This window comes from Podarcis liolepis (genome assembly GCF_965112155.1).
Source record: "Podarcis liolepis genome assembly, chromosome: Z".
NCBI lineage: Eukaryota > Metazoa > Chordata > Lepidosauria > Squamata > Lacertidae > Podarcis > Podarcis liolepis.
Window position 1 is genome coordinate 4,758,042 of NC_139570.1, and position 23,599 is coordinate 4,781,640.

The window sequence follows — 23,599 nt, forward strand, 5'->3', positions numbered from 1 at the left end:
TCTCTCTTTCCGAGCCCTTTTCTTTCCACACTTGCTTCCCCCCCATCGTTCTTTGCAAATGCTTTCCAGAACGAGAAAATGAGTGGATTTATTGAGACTTGAAGGACGGTGGGACGCGAGCGGGGGGTTGGGAAAATGAAAGGGGTGAAGCTGGGCTGCCACAGAGGACCGTCATTTCCCAACATTAAAACGTTGCGTTGCAAATAAATTAACAGATAAATAAATAAATACCAAGCGTGCCTTTGATCCGCTAGCTTCAGGTTTCGGGATAACATTATACGTTCTCTGCTCGAAAGAAAAGATGTGTATATATTTGCCTTGGAGATCCATAAGCAGAGAACCAGGGACCCTAAACTACAGACACGTTGCCTTGTCTTTCATATGTTTCAACTCTTTCTCATCTCCCTCCTTCTTTCTTATGCTCCCCCTCACCCCCCCCCAAGATTTTGAAGTTTCTTCTTCCACTTCGAGCGGGAAGATGGGGTGGGGGTGGGTGGGGACGACTAATAGACTCAAATGATTCGTAGTAAAAATATAAACAAAATAAAAAAATCTATCTATATATACATTCTACACATGCAAACAGATTTTACTCCGAAGGTCGCTTTGGACATGTGCAATAAGGAAAAAGATAAACAAACGAAGGATTTTTGTCGTTTTAAAAACAATTTTTTCAAGCACCGTTTTTCTTGGGAGTGTGTGTGTGTGTGACTGTGTGTCCTTCCTTACGCCATCAACATCATCATTACTTTTTAAATCTGTTTCTTGCCGTTGCTCTGATTATGATCATCATTATTAAAATCATCTCAGGTTTAAAGAGTCCCCGCTTTGAACGCGGTGCCATCGGGGATAGACCCGCGTCCTTCCTCGTCGGTCTCGCTGCCATGCCTGCCCCGAGGCACGAAAATATGGGGAGTTCTGACGTCTTTGGAAGCATCTTGCCCTGTCTTTTAAGTTTTTCATCTCTGTAAGTTCAACTCTCCCCCCACCCCCACTCCGGTTTTCCTCCCCTCCTTTTCTTTAAAGACTTTTCTTGTTTTTATTTTATTTTTCAAGAGAAGTGTGTTGCTACAGTGCTTTCGAGGAATTGTTACAGAAAACAAACGGAAATGGTGAGGACTGAAGGGAAGCAAAGGGAGTCCTATAAGGGGCAAATGCGCGTGGTGGGGGCAATGCAGGGACAGCTTCAAAGGATTTGGAATTTTCTTCCTAAATATTAACGGCGCAGCGGTTGATGGAATCGGACTATACACGCAGAGCGTCATCCTTTCTCCCCCTCCCTTTCTGCTTTGGGCTGGGTAAGAATGATGCACAAGTAATTTGCCCCTAAACCCAGGACCATCATCTCCACCCCCAAGCCCTCTTCTCTGCTCCCCCGCAAAAGCCCCCCGTTGCATCTCCAGTAAACAAAACATTTGGGGGTTGGCGGACACCCTTTAACCTTACCTGCGCCTCACTAAACCCAGCCGGGCCAATCAGAGCGCAGGGCTTAAACGCAGCTGCCATATTCAATGTTAAACGCTGTCAATCAGGCGGGTTTGGTCCAATGGGCAGGCCAGCTGGGGGTCAGGTGACGGCTAGCCAGGCGGTTCCCCATTGGCTGGCAGGGAAGCTGCCTCTCGGAGTTGGGTATTCTCCCTCTCAGCGTCCCTCGCCCTTCCTCTCCCTCTCTTTTTTCTTTCTCCCCCCCTCTCCATATGTGTTAGGAAGGGAGGAGCGCCTGACTTTAGCCAGTGCAAGGACGTCGCTCAGTTGGAGTGGAGGGCGCCCTCCTGGAAGGCAGGAGGGGAAAGAGGCAGCGGGGATCCCCCCAGGGGTTGTGTGTGCGAGTCTGTGGGGGGGAACAGAGGGGGTGCCTCCGTTCGTAGCCCTTTAGGGCTAGTGGGTGGGGTTTGGGGGGACTGTTTTTTGGGGAGCGGGTGTTGTTCAGTTGTTGTTTTCTCTACCCCCCTCTCTTCTTCTATCCAACCCCCCACCCACTTATTTGTGAAAGGTTTGGAGCGCGTGTGAATGCGGCATTCGTGGGGCTGGCGCGCGAGCCCTCCTGCCTGTCTCTCCATTGTGTGGGGCTGAGCTAGTAGTGGGGAGGGGAGAGAGAGAAGGGGGAGATCGAAAGCTTTGGAGAGCTCGTGTTGTTGTTATTTGGAAGTTGGGGAGGGGGGCAGGAAAGGGGGCGAAAAGGAGACGCGGGAGGAGATCGCCGTCGTGGGGCCGCCTCGTCCTCTTCATCTTCCCCGCGGTTCCTCTTCCTTCTGCTTCTGCTGCTTCTCTCAAGGCGGACTATGACCATGTTGTTAGACGGCGGGCCTCAGTTCCCCGCGCTGGGAGTCGGGGGCTTCGGAGCGCCGTGCCACCACCCGCACGACATGGCGAACCGCGATGCCGCTGCCGCCGCCGCCGCTGCGGCCATGGGGCTCAACCACCCCTTCGGGGACTCGTCCTTTAAAATAAGCCCAGCGCCCCACGAGCTGGCGTCGGGACAAGGCTCTGCTTTCACGCCGCAAGCGTCGGGCTACCCGCACCATCACCATCACCGCCACCCTCCGCACCCGCCTCACCCTCACCACGCCGGCCAGGTGCCTTCCTCTTACGCCGCCGCAGCCGCCGCGGCCGCTTTCAACTCCACGCGGGACTTTCTCTTCCGCAACCGCGGGGGATCCGCGCTCGGGGATTCCCCCGCCGGCGGCGGCGGTGGCGGAGGAGGGGGATCCGCGGCGGCGGCTGCGGCTGCAGCTCAGCACGGCCTCTTCGGCGGCAATGCGCCCAGCGGGCTCCACGCTCCTCCGGGCATCCCGGACAGCCCTGGCGGCTACTTGCTGTTCCCGAGTTTGCACGATCAGAACCCCAGCCACACCTCCCCGACCGGGCACGTGGAGAACGGGCAGATGCACCTGGGCTTGCGGGGGGACTTTTTCGGGAGGCCGGAGACGTACCGAGGAGTCTCCAGCCCCCGCGCGGACCCTTATGGGGGCCCGGCTCAGTTCCACAACTACAGCCCCATGAATGTGAACATGGGGGGCATGAACGTGGCGGCCGCCGCCGCCGCGGCTCACCACCGTCACCACCACCACGGCGCGGGAGCCTTTTTCCGCTACATGCGGCAGCCCATCAAACAGGAGCTCTCCTGCAAATGGATCGAGGAGCTGTCGCAGCCTGCGGCTCCTCCGCATCAGCAACAGCAGCCTCACCAGCCGCCGCTGAGCCGACCCAAAAAGAGCTGCGACCGGACTTTCAGCACCATGCACGAACTGGTCACCCACGTCACCATGGAGCACGTCGGAGGCCCCGAGCAGAACAACCACATCTGCTACTGGGAGGAATGTCCCCGCGAGGGCAAGTCCTTCAAAGCGAAATACAAACTCGTCAACCACATCCGCGTGCACACCGGCGAGAAGCCCTTCCCGTGTCCCTTTCCCGGCTGCGGGAAGATCTTCGCCAGGTCGGAGAACCTCAAGATCCACAAGAGGACGCACACAGGTAAGGCGAGGCACACCCTTGGCACACCACCCTTGGACATGTATGTATGTATGCATGCATGTATGTATGTATGTATGTGTATATGTGTGTGTTTGTGTGTGTGTATATATATATATATATCCAACAATATATACCCACCAATACAGTTGTATGCATCTATCTATCCAACAATAATCCTGAGCAGAAGAGCAACAAAACTAAAATTCCAGATTCTTATTTTTAATATTTTTGGATTTGTTCTGGGTAGAGATTTTTTTTTTAAAAAAGCAGAGCGCGCCAAAAGGTTGCTCTGTATGGCTCTGGAGGTCCGAAGGATCAGGGCTTGGGGAAGGTGGGGTAGAAATAATCTGAAACTATATAAAACCAGTGGTATGCTTTTGCCTATTTGTGTTTAGGCGTTTAAAATACTCTTTTCACCCCTACGCGGTGAAAGTCAGTTTCACGGAGGTTCCTTGCCGATTTCAAACGAGAAGAGAAATAATTCCTGACTGGTTTTTTTTAAAAAACTTTCCTTTTACTTCTGAAGATGATATTTCCGAAGCTTTCTTTTCATCTGCAACTCTTTAGCCACCCCTGTACACGCCCCCCCCCCCGCATTCGTCCCTCTCATGGAGTTCTCTCCCTCTGGATGTAATGCGAGGGAAACAAAAATCATTGGAGCTGTTGTGTGTTGCTTTTTGCGAGAAAGAGAAAGAGAAAGAGACTGAGCCTCTCCTCAGACATCCTGTTGAGGAAACCATACAAATGCTAATGCAATCTAATTTTCGGTTACTTCCGCTCTCGCCCGCTCTCTTAATGCCTTGATTGGCACATCTTCTAATTAAATCACTGATACTTTTTGTCCAAAGCATTCTTTTTTTAAAAAAAAAAAAGCATGGAAAAAAGAGAAATAAACGGTTCTGTCCTCTACAAAAAAACTAGTGTAGAATTTGACGGAAACAGCAATCCAACACACATTATTGCCTTCTTGAGTACATCTTATAAAACTGTCTGGATCTCCACAATTTATCTTCAGGGGAGTTTTCTTCTCCGCAACCTGCCTGTGTACAAAGAGCGAGAGAGTTCAGGCAGAGGAGAAGCAGGGAGCCCAAAAGCTGCAAAGAAAAAGAAGAAAGTTTTGCTGTAGGCAGAAAAGGTGTGCTTATGTGTGATAAGAGAGAAAGGAAGTGGGGAGTTAGTGGGAAAAGCCCTAAACCGTTCTGTACCCCCATCCTACTACTGTATCTCTTCTTTACGAAACAAGTGGCCCGATCTCTGGTTATTTATTATTTTTTACTTGCAGGAGAGAAGCCCTTTAAGTGTGAGTTTGAAGGCTGTGACCGGCGTTTTGCAAACAGCAGCGACCGAAAGAAGCACATGCACGTCCACACATCAGACAAGCCATACATCTGCAAAGTCTGCGACAAGTCCTACACCCACCCCAGCTCCTTAAGGAAGCACATGAAGGTAAAGGATTCCTCCTGGGGACCTTGCTTTTGCCATGGCTCCCTTTATTTGGTGAGATCTGACCACCCTCTTCCCCTGCTCTCATGTGGTGTGTGGGCATATAGAGTGAAGGTTTACAGACACATCTATATTTTTGTTTCTGTTTCTATAGATATAAATAAAAGCCACGTGTGCGTGGTTTATAGTTATATATGCTTATCAAATTATCAATTATTTATTAATTTATTAATTTGTGTGTTTGAGAGCATCTGTAATATTCCTGAATGCATACCTATTTATATTATACATGTGTACAAAATACATAATATAGTTCTGTAGTTATTTATGTTTGCCCATCTGCTTATGTAATTGGAACTATATATGCACGTGCCTTCATGTGCATTTATATTATGTATGTAATTAATTACACATGTATCAATCTATATAGTTATACATGTATGTATATTTTATGCATAATCCTATGCCCATATGCTGATTTTGCGTGTCTGGACATATACACCCATGGAGTGTTTTTCTGTGTGTATAACCTTCCAGTTTGATACATTTCCATATTGAAAAAACCCCTGGCTATTCTGCTGGTGAAAAAGTAGAAGGCTCTTCCCTGGACTTTCAAGTAATAATTTTCTCAGTGAGATGGAAATAAAAGGAATTGCGCATGCTGTTTTTAAATTTTTATTTTTTATTTTGTAATTTTCAAAAGGCTTTGGCTTGGCCAGAGAGGGGGCCGTCTTGCACAAGGAGCAGTTTGTCTCAAGTGCCTGGTTTGTTCTCCCTTGTTAAATAACATTTCATCATGTATAGTTGCTAAGCTTCCAATCCTGGTTTATGAATGAGTAAATTTGGCCGCTGAGTTTGTGAGAGTGTGGGGGGTTGGAACGGAGTGCAGAGTCATCTGATATCCATCCACACATATTTAAAATATTAAGTGCATATACATATATAATCTGCTCCTGAAATATAAAATCTTTTTAAAAAATCACTTATGGCGAACAGTAGTGCTTGAAGCCACTAGGTATAAAACAGTGCTCTGATTTCCAGTATAGTGTGCTCATCTAATAATGTGCTAATAATGTTTCTGTTTTTATAGAAGGTGTTGTTTTTGGGGATTTCTTCCAGAATTTACCCTTTCCATCCCATATTTAATTATGGGATCAGCTTGGCAGGTTGGCCATATTTTCCACTTATCCAGTAATTTTCTAAAAATAAACAAATAGGTAGATAATGAATTGTGTGTGTGTGTGTGTGTGTGTGTGTGTGTGTGTGTGTGTGTGTGTGTACACACACACACTGATTGGTGGCTCACTGTAAATCAACTCTCCTGTCCACTGGCAAAAAAGAAGAGAGTTCCTTGCTCTTGGACTTGTAGCAATTGTCTCTGCCTTCTTTTTTCAGGTCCATGAGAGCCAAGGGTCGGAATCCTCTCCGGCGGCTAGTTCTGGCTACGAGTCCTCCACCCCGCCAGCCGTTGTGGCTGCCAGCAGCAAAGACTCCAGCAAACCACCACCAGCAGCTGTTCAGACCGCCAACCCCAGCCACAACCAAGAACTGCCCCCCAACTTTAATGAGTGGTATGTCTGATGAGGACAAATTCAACTCCTCTCCTCCCCCACAAAATCAACAACAACAACAAAACCCAGACTAACCAGACTGTACCAAAAGCATTCCTGTTGACATCAAAGGACACCGGATTCATCTTTGGCCTGTCATTGGAGTTTGCAGGACAAAAAATAAAAAATAAAATAAAATAAAAATGAAGGAGGAACAACTACAGTAGCAGCAGCAGCAGCAACAACAAACAAGTGGTGGCAAGGGTGTGATTTTTTTTTTAACCCTATCCAAAAGCCTGGAGGCTGGACTTTGTCTCTATTTTTCTCAGGATTTTTCTGCATTGATGGTTATTTCTCCCCCCCCCCCTTTTTAAAATCCCTCTTCCAACTCACCTTTCAATACCACTCCCTTTATTTCCCAACATTCTTGCCTTTTGTAAATATATACTTCCAATAGATATATACCCACTCCTTTTTGGGGTGGGATGTTGAAAAACAACGAACTGACTTTTACACTTTATGATTTAACTTCCAATAGATATATACCCCCTCCTCTCTCTCTCTCTCTCTTTTTTGGAGGGGTTGGATTTTGAAAAACAGAAAACTGACTTTTCCCCTTGGCCTTAGTTGTGATTATTAAAAATAATAAGAAAAAAACAACAACCACAGTCTTAAAACTTGCCAAAGTCCTGTATTGTCTTGAAATCTTTCTTTCTCTCTCTGTCTTTCTGTCTCTTTTTCTCCTACCTTTTTCTCACTCTCTAAAACATTACACTTGTGAATGTATTTCATCTGATTTGAGAATGGGCCAGGGGTGTTCTTCAGTATGTTTTTCAGGAGGGGGAAATGTAATCTTAATTTCACTCAGCTCATGGCGGTTTAGTATAAACAGTTGCCTTTTTGTAATAACTTTTTTTTTTGTAAATACATATCCATGATGCCATATTTATCAATTGTAATTTAATTATTGAGAGAAGTGCCGGAAACGGAAACATATTTATGAGGAAAAAAACAAAACAAAAACCCCACAAAAAAAGAAGAAATTTTGTTTTCTAACAAACAAACAAAATCCAGACAAACTCTGTACAGCTTTTTGGTTATATAACTGCTTTAGCATTAAAAGTTTATTGTTTTGGAAATAACACAGTAGAATCCATTTCTTTCCAATGTTCTCCTTCTATCTTTTCCCTCCCTCAACCCTTTTTCAAAATTTCTGCCTTGGGGGGGGGGGGGACTCACAGCTGCAAAAAGCAAATCTAAAAAGAAGCAAGGGGTGTGTCTTCCATTTTGTAAAATGCTTCCCAATTTGCTAGATCTCATCACCTCACTTCCAATTTTCCTTTATTTATGTGAAATGCTGACCACCCCTGCCTCCCTTCCACCCCTGCTTGAAAGGTTTATGGTGTTTGGTGCTTTCTCACCACGGGTGGGTGGGTCGGAGGGAAGAAAGAGGGTTGTGTGTGTGTGTGTGTGTGTGTGTCTCCCCGCTCCCACCCCTGTTTAGATGATGACCTGCCTGTCCTCACTGCAAATGTCTTATAATGGTTTCTTGGAATCTCCTCCACCACACATGGGGTTCACAATTCACTTAGTGGCCTGGACATCTTCAACTTCAAACGAAGAAGGGAGGAGCTAGAGGCTCTAAATCTGCCTTGACAGACACATGTAAACACCAAAAGGTAAACGGAATTAGTTTTCTGAATTATGGGTGCCTATGGGAAATATGCTTTATGTGTGTCTTTGGTGAATGTGAACAAAAATACACTCCCAAATTAATTTCACAGTCCCATATTAATATTCTGCCTGCCTGCCTGCCTGCCTATCTAGGTAGTTTTCATGTCTTATTCTGTGTCCTAAACTAAATTAACAGGAAGCAAGGCTCTTTAATTTTTCAGTGGGACTTACTCTCAAGTTGGTAATGGTTGATGTGGTTCTCTATTAACTGAGCACAGAATGTGAATTATTGTTTCTTTTTTTTAAAAAAAAATTATGTTGCACTTTGAAGCATTCCATTATTATACAGCATTGTAAAGAATATTGATAATAAAAGCTAAAATGTCATAGAAGGGGAAGTGGGGGCTATGCATGGCGGCATCCATAGTTGGCAGCTATATTGTGAGTGTGTGCGTGTGTAGAGGGTTGAGGAAAATGTGCGCAAAAAAATTAGGGCCTCTTTGTAGTACAGTATTTCTATTGATTTATTGCTAAATACACTTGGTGGAAAGGGTCTCACTAGGTGTCTTCCATCTGTTGGTTGGTCAAATATAATCCATGTTCATCTGGGCTTTAGGTCATGTTCCTCTAGCGTTGTGATATCAGAAATATGTGTACTGAAAATGCATGGTAGCATTGATGCCTAAATAATCAGTCAAGAGGACTTGCACCTGGCTTCAACTCCCCCTCCCCCCCTTTGAATATAAGGTATCCAGGAAACAAACACATGGTATCCAGGAAACAAACACATGGATTTTGAGAAAGGGATTTTGTTGTTTTGGAGGTAGAAAATTTACAAAGAAGCTAGTACTAATTAGAAGCCTCTTGATTTTAGCCCGTTGAGGATTCTTGGGAGTCAAATGAATGAAATTGGCTTGTAGGCTAATTTTCTGGCTCAATTGATCTCAGTTGGTCATTGCAGTCTCCGGGAGGCCTCTCGCTTGCGCTGAAAGTTTTTTAAAAAACTTTTCTCCGAGTTTCAAAAGCTAGCCCCACTGGCTGCCAGAGACCAGGCCTGCAATTTTATTTTATTTTTAAACCCGCAAATCTCCCGACCACGCATTAAATCGGATTTCCTTGCCGGCAATGCTTTTTTTTTAAAAACACAAACAAACAAACCTTTCGCGCTTTTGTATAGCCGGATCCAGCCCTAGGGGGGGGGGGGAAACCGAAGCGGTTTTGCACAGAAACCTGAGGGCACGTGGGGAATCCGTGGCTACACAGAATACAACAAGGGACTCAATTCTGGACTGCTTTGGTGAACTAGAGTCTTAATGATTTTAGCGTTGGCTTTTACTCGCTGGGAACCGTCGGAACAAACCGAATCAAGGCCGCTTCGGATTAAACGACCAGGCTTTTCTTTTTTTCTTTGAAAGGAGGGGTGTGTGTGTGAATATCCTGGCGGAATATCCTGGAATATTCCGATTCCAAAGGCGTTCGTGTGTAGAGACAAGAGCCGTTGAGTCTAGGGAATACAGTAATCTGCTTCCAAGGCTGTTCTCTTGAAGGCGTGGGGGGGGGGTGGAGGAGAGAGAGGGAGGTGATCGGGAGGGCGAGAATAGACCCTCCCTCCCTCCCAGCCACTTTGGCTGTTTTCCCCCCTGCTCCAGGCAACGGTGGTGTTTGGATGCTTCTCACGGGGAGGGGTGTGTGTGTTAGTTCAGTCAAAGGAGGGGAAGATTGTTAATAAGGATGGGGAGACTAGGCTTCCCACCCTGACCCGCCACCTTCGCAGAGCCAACTCAGAAAGTTACGTCCACCCACTCCTCCCGCCCCCACAACACACACTTCACTTTGCGGACCCAGTTGGCTTGGGGGTAGGTTGCCTCGAGCGGCCCCTGTACCTCAGTCTGAACTTGGCAATGAGGAAAACCTCCTGGCCTGCTCAGCCAAAGGCCCCTTCCGCAGTTCAAGCCCTCGGCCAGGCAAGGGAGATGGGGTGAGGAATAATTATCGAGCAGCTTTTATTTTTGTTCAGTGACAGCCTAATAATCAGAATCTTTACTCAGAAGTCCGTCTGGCAGTGCAGAATGGGGTCTACTCTCTAGTCAGTTAATTGATTGGATTTATTTATTTCCATACACCCCACCTGCTTGCTGCTCTCCCCTACCTCGTTTTTCAATCCTCACAACAACCCAGCCAGGTAGGGTTCCAAATTGGGGGGGGGGATGCCCCAAGGTCACCCTGAATGCTTCATGGCTGACCCGGCACCTGAACCCTGGTCTCCACCCAGACACTACATTGGTAGTAAGGCAGGGTTTCCTTCCTATGTACTTATCTCTTGAGTAGACAGGCATGGGCTTGTGATGTGAGGCTGCAATCCAAGTCCTATGGAATACAGTAGTGCTTGTTTCCGAGTAGAAATGCCTAGCATTGCGCTGCAACACTTTTGTACTGAGCATGTTGGCTCAGAGATAAGTCCCCGTCCATCCAACTCAGTGGGGCTTGCTCCTTGGGAATGGCTTTACACTGCAACCAGTATGTTTGGAAGTGTGGCCATGCTGAGCTGAGGAGGCACCACTAAAGCCAGTGGGACTTCTGAGTAAATGTAGGTACTAGGCAGCAAGTGGCATCACTGTGACCTTTTGTAGTGAAGTCTCACAGGCTGGATATACAGAGGATACAGACAGAGAGATTGGAAGTTTGCCTCTTTGAAATGGAGAATTTTGCCCTTTTAATCTTTTCTTTGCAATTTATTTCTCTCGTTCCCCATTTGTTTAAGCACATACATAAAATATGTAATTATTTTTTTATTAGTATATAATATATTTTTTCCTGCAGCATTTCTTTGCGGGCTTGCTGTGAAAGTATTTCCTTTGCTATGTGCAAAACAGACCAGGTGGAGATCACTCTTTGTGGACCTGATCACCATGCAGGATTTTTAAAATTATTATTACCAGTTTTGCAGTTCAGGAAGTAACTCTGCATTTGGATAAGGGGAAATCTTAAAAAGGTAAGACTTTTTGTGAACATAGCCTCCCTGGAGGATTTTTTTTCCTGGGAGAGGAATTGGCTATAAAATTGCTGACTGGTTGCAGTTAATCTGAATCCCATGATATGGAACCCTTCCTCCACCTATTTATTGTTTAGGATTATCATTATGGTTTTATTTTCTGGTTTCTGACATTTCACACAAAGGAATCAGATATTTAATTCAGGGATGAGGAACCTGTGGCCCTCCAGGTATTTGTTGGACTACAACTCCAATAATCCCTAACCACTGGCCACACTGGCAGGGACTGATGGGATTTAGAGTCCAACAACATCTGGAATATTGGTTTATTTCAAAAAATCAGGGTGGTTCTGAGCATAATGATATAGAAGTTAGTCTCACTAATTTAAGTGGGACTTACTCTCATGTCAGCATTCATAGCATTTGCAACTCAATAGACTACAATTCTGTACCCAAATCCCTGGCAGTAAGAGCTTTGCAACACAGTAAGACATACTTTTGAGTAGACATGTAGAGAGGATTACACTTTAAGCACCTGTGTGCAATTCTTCAGCTAAAAATCAGTGGGATTTAGAAAGGCATCACTTGGGATAGAGGGGGCCTGATATTATAAATAAGAAAACACTGTGTATGTTTTGTCATTGATGTACAATTATTTTTGACAGTCTACTGTTACATTATTATGTCTCGTTGTTAATGCTTCCTGTTCTTAAATATGGCCATAGCAACAATGTAGATGTTTAAGGGTTACTGTCAACAACGCTCCTGGGGTTACTGGATAAAATGCTAGCCAATGTATAATCCAATGCACGTTTACTCAGAAGCACACACCCAACTTTTCAATGGGATTTACTCACAAGAGTGCAGCCTTTATTTCAATAGATCTGAACTGCACCACTTTTCTCATGAAAGCTGGTTTACTTATTAGTTTGGTGCATTCTGTGGCCTGTGGGCATGCTCTTGTATATCTCCCCATCCCTCATTTCCTTCCCCATCCCCAGGTGATTGTTGCATGGCCAGAAATCTGCATGAGGAGACTAGTACTTGAGTCTCTTCCTTTGGATTCCTTTGTGTTGCAAGTGGGGATGAGGCACTTGGATGGATGGTGCAATATGCAGAGTCCAGGAAAAGGTGCTACTGATACTTGCCTGTCTCTGTGAATGAGATTTTCCAGCTCATCCATGTTTGTGTTCCATTCTGGAGGTTGAGACCTTGCTCAGGAAGTAGAGAAATATGAAGTGATGGGAAAATTAAAGGTGGAAAGGGTCCCCCCCCCATACCACTCCTAAATTCTTTGACGGTTCCATGAAAAATTGGCTTGGTGGGGGCTATAAATTGGTGTACGGGAGCAAGAGAGTACCCTTTCATATTTGAATGTTGAAAAATATTTCTGTGTGTGTTGGAAGCTTTACAGCAAGGCTTAGGTTGCAATCCTATTCTCACTTACCTAGGAGTAAGTCCCACTGAGCTCAGTGTGATTTATTTCTAAGTAAACATGCCTAGGTTTGCATTGGACAAGATCTGCTCTTAGGTATGTCCAATGTTAACAGTACAACCTTATGGATGCCTTACTAGGTGTAATCTATGTAGCCTGCTCCCAGGTAATTATGTGTATGATATAGGACTGTAGCCTAAATTGCCAGGGCAGATATATTAAAGAATTCCAGTGCATTTTGAAAGTATGTTTCTGTGGTGTAGCTTTTTCTTAAATATCTTGTATTAGTGCAATATTCCAATCCCAGGTCAGATATCCTTTATTTCATTTAGCAAAGGGCTATGGCATTTGGCATGCACATCTGGTGCACCCTGTTCATCCTAGAGTAAGAGAAATACACACATAACTAAATTTATCTGATCCCAGTACAATACACTAGCACTCTTGTCTCTCTGTAGCCCTGAATCAGAAAAGTCAGAAGTCAGTCCCACTGAGTTAAATGGGACTTTACTCTCTGCCTGGTGAACCTGAATTGGATAGCAGCCTTAGCAGCCTGGCCTGGCCTATTTATGTTTACTCAGAGAGAAAGCTCTGCATTTCGATTCCATGCATTGAAGTAAGTGTGCCTCTGGCCACTTACTCAGAAGTATATCCCATCAAAACAAGTGGTGCTTATTTCCTAGGAAACACAGAATTGGGCATTTTTTGCAAAGAGGATTGTGATTTTAAAGTGCAATGGATCACATACTTTAATGTGGAAGTAAGCTCAGTTGAAATCCATGGGATGTAGCTCTCTCTTGTGCTGGCTCTAGTGGATGGTGGTGGTTGTCCAAAGCCTCAGGTTGGGGGAGGCTAAGATATAGGCTGCCAGCCTCACCCACCTGTCTTTGTGCATGTTTATACTTGCAAAGGTGCCTCGCTAAATTGCATGGTGCACACCTTAACTTTGGCCCAAAATGAGATTGCATCTATCTTCTTAGCAGCTGCCATGGAGGAGAAACCAGCTCAACCCAGCTATTGTGCCTTTCGCAGTACAGAAACCAGTAAGGAAGGCTTTTCACAGCATGGTGAGAGAAACAGGATGCCTTGGGAATATTGGTCCCTTGAGCTGCTTTTAAAGCAGCTGCAGGTCCTGCTGAAAAAGCTGACAACCCTATCACTACCCCTACACCTGCCCTTTGCCATTAGTGGCTGCCTGGATTGGCTTGTATTTTCATTCCACTACAAGTTGCTTTCAGGATTCTGCTAAGACAGCTTATTTATAGATAGACAAGGGCTTAAAAGCCATGGGCACCTAATATAACTCACCTCTCTCCTGCACGCAACAGGAAAATACCATAGCTGGACACACAGAGAGAGGCATCGCCAGCAACCCCTTCCTCCATAAATCTGCAGTTTCTTCCCATTTTGCCCTGCTTAAGTCACTGATGATTAGAAATATGGCAATGGTTTTGAGAGCCAACAACTTTATTTGTTTAATACAGCAAAAATTTAACCAGAGGAGACTGATTCAGAATTCCAACTTGCAGACTACATTGCCAGGAGTGTGTCTGTGTGTGGAAGAGAGAAGCCCCCCCCCCAGCTCTGTCCCCTTTAAAAGCAATTTTCAAAGGCTCAGTTTTGGTGTCCTAGGTCATCATAAGTACACGAAGCTGCTTACTGTGGAGAGAGATTGCTGGGTCTTGCAAAGTCTCAAGCCAAATGGCGGAAGATTTTTCGGGGGGGGGGGATACCCTGTGGAGTGCGGCGCAGGAGAGAGAGAGAGGGGGGAAGTTGTTGTGGTTGCTGTCTATGGCCTCCCCAAAGCAGCTGCTCTCTCTTTTTTGGCAGAGAGCCAGGAGAAAGCAGCAGGAGCCAGACCGATCAGCAACGCTGTGGGAAGCGGGTTGACCGAGGGGGGACCTTCTGGATGCATTTTGTGGAACTCTATGCCAGGCATCTTAATTTCAGCCAGAAATCAGGATTCAGCCCTAGAATCATAATCATACAAAGCGACCGTTGGTAGGAGTGAGCATTTTAAGAAAGGAACAGAGCTGAGAATGCATAAATGCCCATTGATTTCAATGCCTATTGCTGGGTTGGGGCTGCTGCCTTGGAGCATGTGCAAAGTTTCTGAACAATTTGAAGCCTCCACTTGGCTAGAATTGAAGGGCTTCTGTTAGACAAAGGCAGGGATGGACAATCCTTTTCTCAGACTGAGGTCTGCATTTCCTTGTGGGCAACTGTTCTGGGTGCTTCATGCCAGGAGTGAGCAGGGCCAGAGAGTGAGAAAGGTGGGTGGAGAACTGCATGATGGAGTTTTGTAGACCAGGATTTGTCTGTTCCAGACAATATACAACAGCTATATTTGAGAGTGCATTGCTATGCGGAACACTGAACAAATATCTGAATTGGAGAGCTGCTCTGTGTGGTTTTATGGAAATGCATGTGCCTTTCTCAAGGTTTTGTGTCTCTTGGGGCACCCAGTGGCGGAGGAAGGAGGGTGGAGCCCGCCCCAGGTGTCATCACTGAGGGAGTGTGTGTGACAAAATAAGGTGGTTTTTTTCTTTTTTAAATGGGCTCATGAAACTTTTCAGGAGTGACGTGGTGGCTTAGGAGTCAGCAGGTTCCACGCTGCCTGAAACGGCAGCATGGGACTTATGTCTGCTTACTGCCTCTCCCTCAGCCGGGCGGAGGCTCTAACTGTGGGAGAGGCTTGCCCCGCCTCCATGGGTGCAGGACACACCCCCTGCACCAGGCACCTGAGCGGCTAGCTACACCGCTGGGTGACCTACTCTTTGGGCATATAACACGCTGTGATTTGTCTTATTAATGTGTATAAGGTGCAAAATTCAATCACTGGCATTTCCAGATGGGACTGAAGAAGATTACAGCTCTGAAATCCTAGAGCTTTTGGTCAGCATAGACAATACAGAGCTGGAAGGACCTATGGTGTAACTTCTATTCTTCATCCACTATTGATTATCCACAGTGATTATTGACTCCAGGTATTAGAGGGCATTTAAGTGAGACATGGTCTGTAGTCCCCACCCCCACTCAGTGAGTCTATCGTTCTTATATTCTGATAAGGACACTCTGCTGGATCAGACCAGGGCCCATCCAGTCCAGCATTCTGTTCTGACAGTAGCCAACCAGACACGTTTTGGAAATCCCACAAACAGAACCTGTGCACAACAGCACTCTCCATATCTGCAATTCCCAGAAACTAGTATTCAGAGACATACTGCTTCCAATAGTAGAGGGGAAATCATAAACTTCATAGCTAGTAAGACACTGATTTTGCTGTATGCTAAATGAATTTGCCTGATTCTCTTTCAAAACCATCTAAGTTGGTGATTTGGTGGCCTCTTCTGCAAGAGAATTCCATGGTTTTAACTACCGTATTTTTGCTCTATAAGATTCACTTTTTCTCTCCTAAAAAGTAAGGGGAAATGTGTGTGCGTCTTATGGAGCGAATGCAGGCTGTGCAGCTATCCCAGAAGCCAGAACAGCAAGAGGGATTGCTGCTTTCACTGCACAGTGATCCCTCTTGCTGTTCTGGCTTCTGAGATTCAGAATTCCCCCCCCCCTTGTTTTCCTCCTCCAAAAACTAGGTGCGTCTTGTGGTCTGGTGCGTCTTATAGAGCGGAAAATACGGTCTTTTATCCCCCCACCCCTGTTCTAAATCTTCCAGCATTCAGCTTCATTGAATGGCCCCAAGTTCTAGTATGATGAAAGAGGGTGAGAAACATTTCTCTTTGCTGCCATTATTGCAGCTTGTCAGTCAGAGAGCCGAGGAGCAAGCAGGCAGTGGTTTCTACTGCTGCTCTTTCGCACCACCTCTGTTCTTTGTGTCAGAGTGAGAGGTGGGTGAAGAAGCAGGTTGCAGTGGTGAAAAGGATGAGCTGGTCTGGGCCTCACCTGCCTCCTGGCTATGCTGGCTCTGTGGGAGAAGGTTGCAAACTGGCTTTGTTCAAAGGAGGCCAAAGACCAAATTAAGACAAAATGGAAGACATGGCTGTTTTTATTTCAGCACCCCTGCCTGTCTTCTTAGTGAATGTTGAAGTATGTTTTAATCTGCTATTTGAGATGCAAATTTGCTTTTTAAAATATTCATCTTAGTTCTAGTACAAAGCCAGGGGTAACAGGTTAATTAATCCAGAAGAAAAGAGGACCAGCTTGAGCTAATAAACAACCTTCTTTTTGGGTATCTGTGCAATAGTCCTTCTGATAGAAAATGCTGGGATAGTAGAACAGACCATGTTAATGTTGCTGTTGGCATCTACCTGTCCTGAGATAGATACCCCTATGGGGATGACGCCAAACTGCTGTGTTTACAGCACCGAAGTGACCACCCCAGGGTGCAAGCCTGGGCAGTATGTATGGAGGTCCTGGATTGCCCAAATGACAATACCCTCCTCTTGATGTGGTCCAAAGGAAAGCAGAGCAAGATGTTTGGCACCAGCTTGGCTGCAGGAGTTACTGGAAGGAAGCGTACAAGGTGCCATCCAACCATCCTAGGGACTCCACTCTGGATTTGTGAAGGGTTTACTCCTGAGCCTTTTCTTCTCCCAAAGATGTCCCACAAGGCAAGGGAGAGTTAGGGTCAAAATTTTCCTTCTCCTAGATGGGCTCCCTTCCCATCCACAGTGGACAAACTACCCCAGAAGGAGCATAATGCGCCCCCACCAAAGGTACTAGTCCTTCCCTAATACCTTATATACCCCAATATTACAATGTTAATGTAAACTGGTATAAATGGCACATCCACAGCACAGTCCTAGTCTATACATGGCTGTAAGTCCCATTAAGTTCCGTGAGGCTTACTTCTAGGTAAAGGGTATTCAAGTATCTATCTCCATAATGTGAATGCTGGTAACTAATTTGAATGAAGAAGATTTTTACATTACTGTATTGTGATGTTTCACTCTTGGCATTGGACTGGTTTTCATCCAGTCCACTGGCATAGAAATAAACAGAGTACAAGCAATATCTAGCTTGTAAACCCAAAGTGGATCTTGCTTCCTTTTCCCCCTCCAAGGCAACCCCCCCATGACTTTTCTGAGGGGGGTGCAGCTGAAGAACCTAGTTAGTAATTCTTGCTTTGGTTATTTTGAACAAACGCATTTTAATCCGAGGCAAATTATAACTGTTGCTCTTGCAATAGAATAGCACGTGTTGCTTGGAGTAAAAGGCATTTTATAATCCTTTTGGAATTAGGATGATCAGATGACTTCATGAAATCCTAGGAAGTAATTTACATATATGTGGACATATGACTGGGTTACTATTAGGTTCAAATATAAGCTGGATGCAGCATATTAGCTCAGGATTGCTTTACCCTAAAAAGTGACATGCTATTTGTGGTGGAATCTATCCATTTCCATTAACCTTTAGGTTTAGGAAAAAACTTTCAAGTTTCTCTTCTGCCATAATGATGGCAAGAGAACTGTACTGAATACATAATTTGTCTACACTGAAATCTATTGGTTCTGAATTTTGATTTCCTTACTTCTAAAAAAAAAATCCACCACCTTCTAGAAATGCTCAGCAACTTGCCCTGAACCAGCCTTCTCCAATCACATGATTTGGACTACATCTCCCAAAACCTTCAGCCAGTACGCTTGATGGTCAGGAATGAAAGAAGTTGCAGTCCAAAGCATTTGGAAGGTAGCAGGTTGGGGGAGGCTTTGCTAAGCTAAATAATTGAGGATAAGGCCATCAATGACTACGATGGGCAGGAGGCAGCAATGCTTCTGAAAGCCTGTTGCTGGAAACTATAGGACAGCAGAGTTCTCTAGGGCTCGGGTCCTGCTTGCATGTTTCCCATAGGCATCTGGTTGGCCACTGTGAGAAAAGGATGCTGGACTAGAAGGACCATTGGCCTGATCCAGCAGGCTTTTCTTAATGTTCTAACCACTCATCTCCAGCAGAGCTGTATGATTGATTGTTTGCTCCACACTAAGGCCCCGTCTGCACCACACATTTAAAATACAATGATGCCATTTTAACAGCATCCTGGGAAATGCAGTTTAAGATCACCAAGCAGTGTTGGGAGACCTCTATTCCCCTCAAAGAGCTTCACTTCCCAGAGTGACTTAGCAGTCAATCCCTCTTCCCAGGAAATTCTGGGAACTGTAGCTCTGTGAGAGGCACGGGGCTTTCCTAACAACTCTCTCTTAAACTATAATTCCCAGGATTCTTTAAAGCAGTTTAAAGCAGTATAATGATGCTTTAAATGTGGAGCTATTTTAAACCCATTATGAGCCTTAGCATTCACCCTCTCTTTTTAGCAGGACTTATTTCTGTGTCAAGCATTTTTTTTTATTTTTTAGGGTTGAAGCCTAGCTCTCAGTGGTGCTGCGTCCTTTGCCGGCTCCCAGGGCACAGCACGGAGAGTGAGCAAAATCTGCTGCACCAGCTCAGCCCAGCCCTGGCTGCCGTTGCCACTAGGTGAGCATGGGACATGGAGAGTTCATGGGGCTGCAATGCACCACCTGCTTGCCCGCACAGTGGGGAGCCTGGCTGGCTGATGCGGCCCTTGGAGATGCACCCCCCCCAATGCTGGCTAGGTGGCCATTCAGCAAGTGGGCCAGGGATGTGGCGGCCAGGCTTGGCTATGGGGCCCAGAGGCCCCTGGCAGCAGGCAGGGTGGAAGAGGGATCCCTACATGGGGACGCCTGGTTCGTGGCCCCTCAAAATCGTGTGCCTGGGCTATGGCCCTCCTGGCCCCCTCACTACGCCCCTGCTAGGTCTACAATCTGTGCTTGTCACCTGAAGCCATTCTGTAGGTCCCCATTCCCCGAGAGGTTTGGAGGGTGGCAACACAAAAACAACCTTTTTCCATGGTGGCTCACTGTTTGTGGAATGCTGTCCCCATAGAGGCTCGCCTGGCGCCACCATTACATGCCTTTAGGCACCAGGCAAAAACACTTCTCTTAAACCAGGACTTTGGCCATTAAATAATCTATGGCCTGTTAAAGGTGTGTGTGTGTGTGTGTGTGAGAGAGAGAGAGAGAGAGAGAGAGAGAGAGAAACAGAGAGAGAGAGGAGAAGGGACTGTTATTATGATTATTTTATCATTATGTTGTCTATTATTATGCTTTGTATTTTTTTTATTGTCATGCTCCGTAAAACATGTTATTAATGTTGTACACCGTCTTGAGATCTTTGGGCGGTATATAAACTGAATAAATAAATAAACTAACTAAATAAATAAATAAATAAATAAATAAATAAATAAATAAATAAATAAGTGTGCTGTTTTTAACTTTTATGCAGTTACATCCTCCCTCTCCCACACAAAACAACCTTCAAATAATATTTTTACAATGTCTAAGCAGGAAGGTTGCCAAAAGCTGATGCTCCCATGTATGCAATAGACTAACCAGTTGGCAACTGGGTTCTCTCCAGTTGTTTTAGACTGCACTTCCCATAAGCCTGGGTGCTGGGTGGGGTTGATGGGAGTTGGAGTTTGATAATAACTATTATTATCAAAAATAATAGTTGGAGGGGACTGAATTGGAGAAAGATATAATTGATGGTTTGCTTGCTCAACTCTTGATGACTTGCAGCAGAATAGCTGATCTTACTCTGTTGAAAAGGATGATATCATGAGATATGAGAGGGTCTAGGGTGGCACCTAGACTGTGGGATGCTCTTTGGGGACAGAGTTTCCACATTCCTTTTCCCTTGAATTTAATTTATTATTATTATTATTATTATTTGAATTTGTTAGTCGCTTTATCTTGCCTAGGGCAATCCAAAGCAACAAGCAAGCAAGCAAGCAAGCAACCAACCAACCAACCAGAAAGCCCCCCCCCCCATAGATACATCAAAACGAAGAGGGGGGGGGGAAGAAACACATTAAAAACATCCCACCCTCTTCTAGAAGGCGACAGATGTTTTCTGGGAGGCTAGCACTCACTTATTTTTTAATGAAAACTTTGAATTTCACCATGCCAAATTGGTGTGTGTTTGAGAAGATTTCCCCCTTTTCAGCTTTGTGACCGTTTTCTGCTTCACTTTATCCTGATTCCAATTTGCTTGAACTTCAGGCTGTGTATGCATGCGTCATCAGGGCTGGCTCAAGACAATTTGCTGCCCAAGGCAAAGGACAAGACAGCACCCTCCCTCAAGGTATATGAAGCTGCCTCATGTTGCCTCACTGTAGGGCCAATCCTATGCACCATACATTCCTCCAAAGAATCCTGGGAATATTAGTTTACCCCTCAGTGTTCCAATTCCCAGAACTCTTAACTTACTATAGTTCCCAGGGGTTACCTTAGCAGAAATCTCCTTGCCACAGCTTCTACCCAATGAGGTTGAATCCAACCAAGTTCTACTCATAGTAGACCCATTGACTTTAGGTCTGTGTCCTTTAATTTTAGATGGTCTTGTCCTTGAATTTTAGATGGTTCTACTCCTGTCCTCTGGTGCTACGGAGAACACTTTTTTCTGTGACAATCCTTTTGATATTTGATGACCACCGTAATCTCTTTCTCTTCTTCTCTTCTCCAGGGTAAACATACCCAGCTCTTTCAACTGCTCCTCATAGGACCTGGTTTCCAGATTCCTCACTATCCTGGTCATTCTCCTCTGGACATGCTTCAGGTTGTCAATCTCCTTCCTAAATCATGGTGACTGGAAGTGAGACAGAATACTGCCAATGCACCCCAATCAAATTCAAATGCAGCAAAAATGAGTTATAAGGACATAAGAGGAGCCCATCTAACCTGGCAGCCTGATCTCACAGTGGCCAACCAGATGTCTTGATGGGAAGAACCTGCAAGTAGGACCTGAGTGCAACAGCACTGTTTCCTACTGCAGTTTCTAGCAAACAGTATTCCCTGTTCACTTTCTCCAGGCCATGTATGTACACTTCTGTCATATCTTGCCACCTGGTGAGATATAGGGAAGGCATAAACCTGAACTTCAGTATGGTGATAGGCTTAGGAATCTGCCTTCAACCAGGGCAGACTGCCTTCCTGCTCTGTCCAATACTGTTTGCTTTGAATAATGACAGCAGCTCTCCAGGGTTCCATGCAGAGAGGGAGCCATCTCCACTACCTGCTAACAGAATATTTTGGCTGGGGATGCCAGGGAATGAATCTGAGACCTTCTTCATGAAAAGCATGTGTTCCAGCCCCAAGCTACAATCTCTGTCACGAGAATGGGGTGTCTCAGGAGCTCTGCACATTTTTTTTAGGTTTTGCCTTTGTGGTCCTGATGGCAGAAAGTCTAGCCCTATGGAAGGAGAAGGGCCCGTCTCAGTAGGCAGAGAGGGGTGCAATACAAGGACTTAGGGCAGGGGTCAGCAATCTAAGGCCCCTGGGCCACAAGCGGCCCATGGGGGTCATTTAACTGGCCCATGAGCCACCTCGAACCGAGCCGCCTGCTCAGCGAGTCCCCGCGCACTGCGCTAAACCAGCACAGAGACTCGCTTTTGCAGCACCGGAATTCACATCTGCGCAGACACAGATGCCAGAAATTGCAGGTGGGCACGCTCATGTGCACACACAGAGGGATCTCCACTGGAGTTACCGGTATATCTATCTGGCCATTGCTAAATTGGGATAGGGGAGGGATGAGACAGAAGGTTTCTGTTTACCAGTGACAGAAAGGCTGTGCACCATAATCCACTCCATGCTCCTGATTTGTGGCCCCTGGATCATGTCTATTGACCCTGTGCCAAATCAGAGACCATCCCATCTTCAACATATGTTCAGGAGGGGGTGGAGAAGGAAGGGATTCTACCTCTCCCTCTCCCAGTGGGGGAGGGAAATCTTGTGGACTATTCACTTTAATGTTAAGATTGCTTTATAGATCTGCTTGCCTTCCAAGAAATGAAAATGCTTTTCTAACAGCACAATGCCTTGTTAAGTGCACTGAACATCTCTATTGATGTCCCCTACAAAGTCTGAAGTCAAAGCTATGTTGGTGAATGTTTTTATTGTGCTGAGATGGACAGGCTGTCTCCCTGCACCTGTCAACAGGTTTGATAATTTTTGGTTCTCAATCTTGACCAATCTTTTTGCATAAAAGCAAAAGCTTCAGTGTTTTGTGTAAGTTGTGCTCTACTGAATGCAAACGACGTAATGAAAAGGCGTACAAGAAATATGACATTTCATAAACACAATTGCCTGAGCATTAAGGAGAGCAAACATGTGGTTTTATGAAGAGAGTTATGAATATTTAAACATGCAAAATGAAACTGTTACTAAGTGTCTGTTTTTCATTATCTTACTGCGAACATTTTCATTTCCAGGAATGTTAATAGCTGTCGGCAGAATGCAGTTATCTTAGTAAGAGAGAGAGAGAGAGAGAGAGAAAGAGAGGGAGAGGGAGCTATGAGGAAGATGGAACAAGAGTTTAAAATGCTCACTTTGTGATGATGGCTTTCCAACTACATCCCTCCTGTTGTGTAAAAAGTAGGGTGCTTCTGCTCCCCATCACCTTATCTCTATCTGAAACCTTGCTACTGGGAAATAATGGCTTTGTCAGCAGTGACTGGGCATAATCTGCACACTGGGGGCAAATTGGACACCTGAGCTTTGTTGGTATTATTCCATAGGGTTCACAATATTTGACGTAACATTTAGAACAGTGATGAGGAGCTGCTGCCTAGGGACTGAAGGGAGCCTGCCTGAACCTCCTATATGACCATTCAGACTCTCTCCAGACCACATCCCCCCCCCACTCACCCCAACTGTCCCCAGGCCACACTCCTCACTGGCTTTTTTCGAGTGTTTTTGCCTGGATGGAAATGTGCCCTTCAACTCTGATAACAATCTCTTGTGCGTCTGCATGGAGGACAGAGATGGGTGTGTGAGTGTGCATCAAAACTTGGCTGCTGTAGAAAGGTAACATTTGCATTCGTTGCCCCACCTCCTTTTGCCTTCCCTTCTGCCACAATGTGGCCCTCAGAAGGTTGTCAAGAAGGAAATGTGGCCCTCGGGCTGACAAAGGTTCCCCATCATGGTTCAGAGTGATAGGATTAAATGGGGGAGAAACAGATTCATATCTGTACTCTGCCTTAAAAGTTTACTC

The 23,599-nt window shown here is 45.5% G+C and overlaps 1 protein-coding gene across 3 annotated transcripts; it reads left to right on the forward strand.

Annotated features, from left to right (window-relative positions):
• The first annotated feature begins 1,233 nt into the window (after window positions 1–1,233).
• ZIC3 (Zic family member 3) lies at window positions 1,234–22,769 on the forward strand. Of its 3 annotated transcripts, XM_083486455.1 has the most exons (6): window positions 1,234–3,477; window positions 4,760–4,923; window positions 6,316–8,149; window positions 10,965–11,136; window positions 20,608–20,689; window positions 21,071–22,769. In XM_083486455.1, the coding sequence occupies exons 1-3, from the start codon at window positions 2,283–2,285 to the stop codon at window positions 6,499–6,501; spliced, it is 1,545 nt and encodes a 514-aa protein (XP_083342581.1). In that variant the 5' UTR covers window positions 1,234–2,282; the 3' UTR covers window positions 6,502–8,149; window positions 10,965–11,136; window positions 20,608–20,689; window positions 21,071–22,769. The 3 variants fall into 3 exon arrangements, with proteins under 3 accessions (XP_083342581.1, XP_083342582.1, XP_083342583.1); XM_083486456.1 differs by lacking the exon at window positions 10,965–11,136; XM_083486457.1 differs by lacking the exons at window positions 10,965–11,136; window positions 20,608–20,689.
• The last annotated feature ends 830 nt before the right edge of the window (window positions 22,770–23,599 follow it).

What these genes read in the sequence shown, in the direction of transcription:
- ZIC3 (XM_083486455.1), top strand. Translation starts at nt 2,283, where the DNA reads ATGACCATGTTGTTAGACGGCGGGCCTCAGTTCCCCGCGCTGGGAGTC. An exon ending in CCACAAGAGGACGCACACAG is followed by an intron (nt 3,478 to 4,759) that starts GTAAGGCGAGGC and finishes TTTTACTTGCAG; the next exon opens with GAGAGAAGCCCTTTAAGTGT. An exon ending in CCTTAAGGAAGCACATGAAG is followed by an intron (nt 4,924 to 6,315) that starts GTAAAGGATTCC and finishes TTCTTTTTTCAG; the next exon opens with GTCCATGAGAGCCAAGGGTC.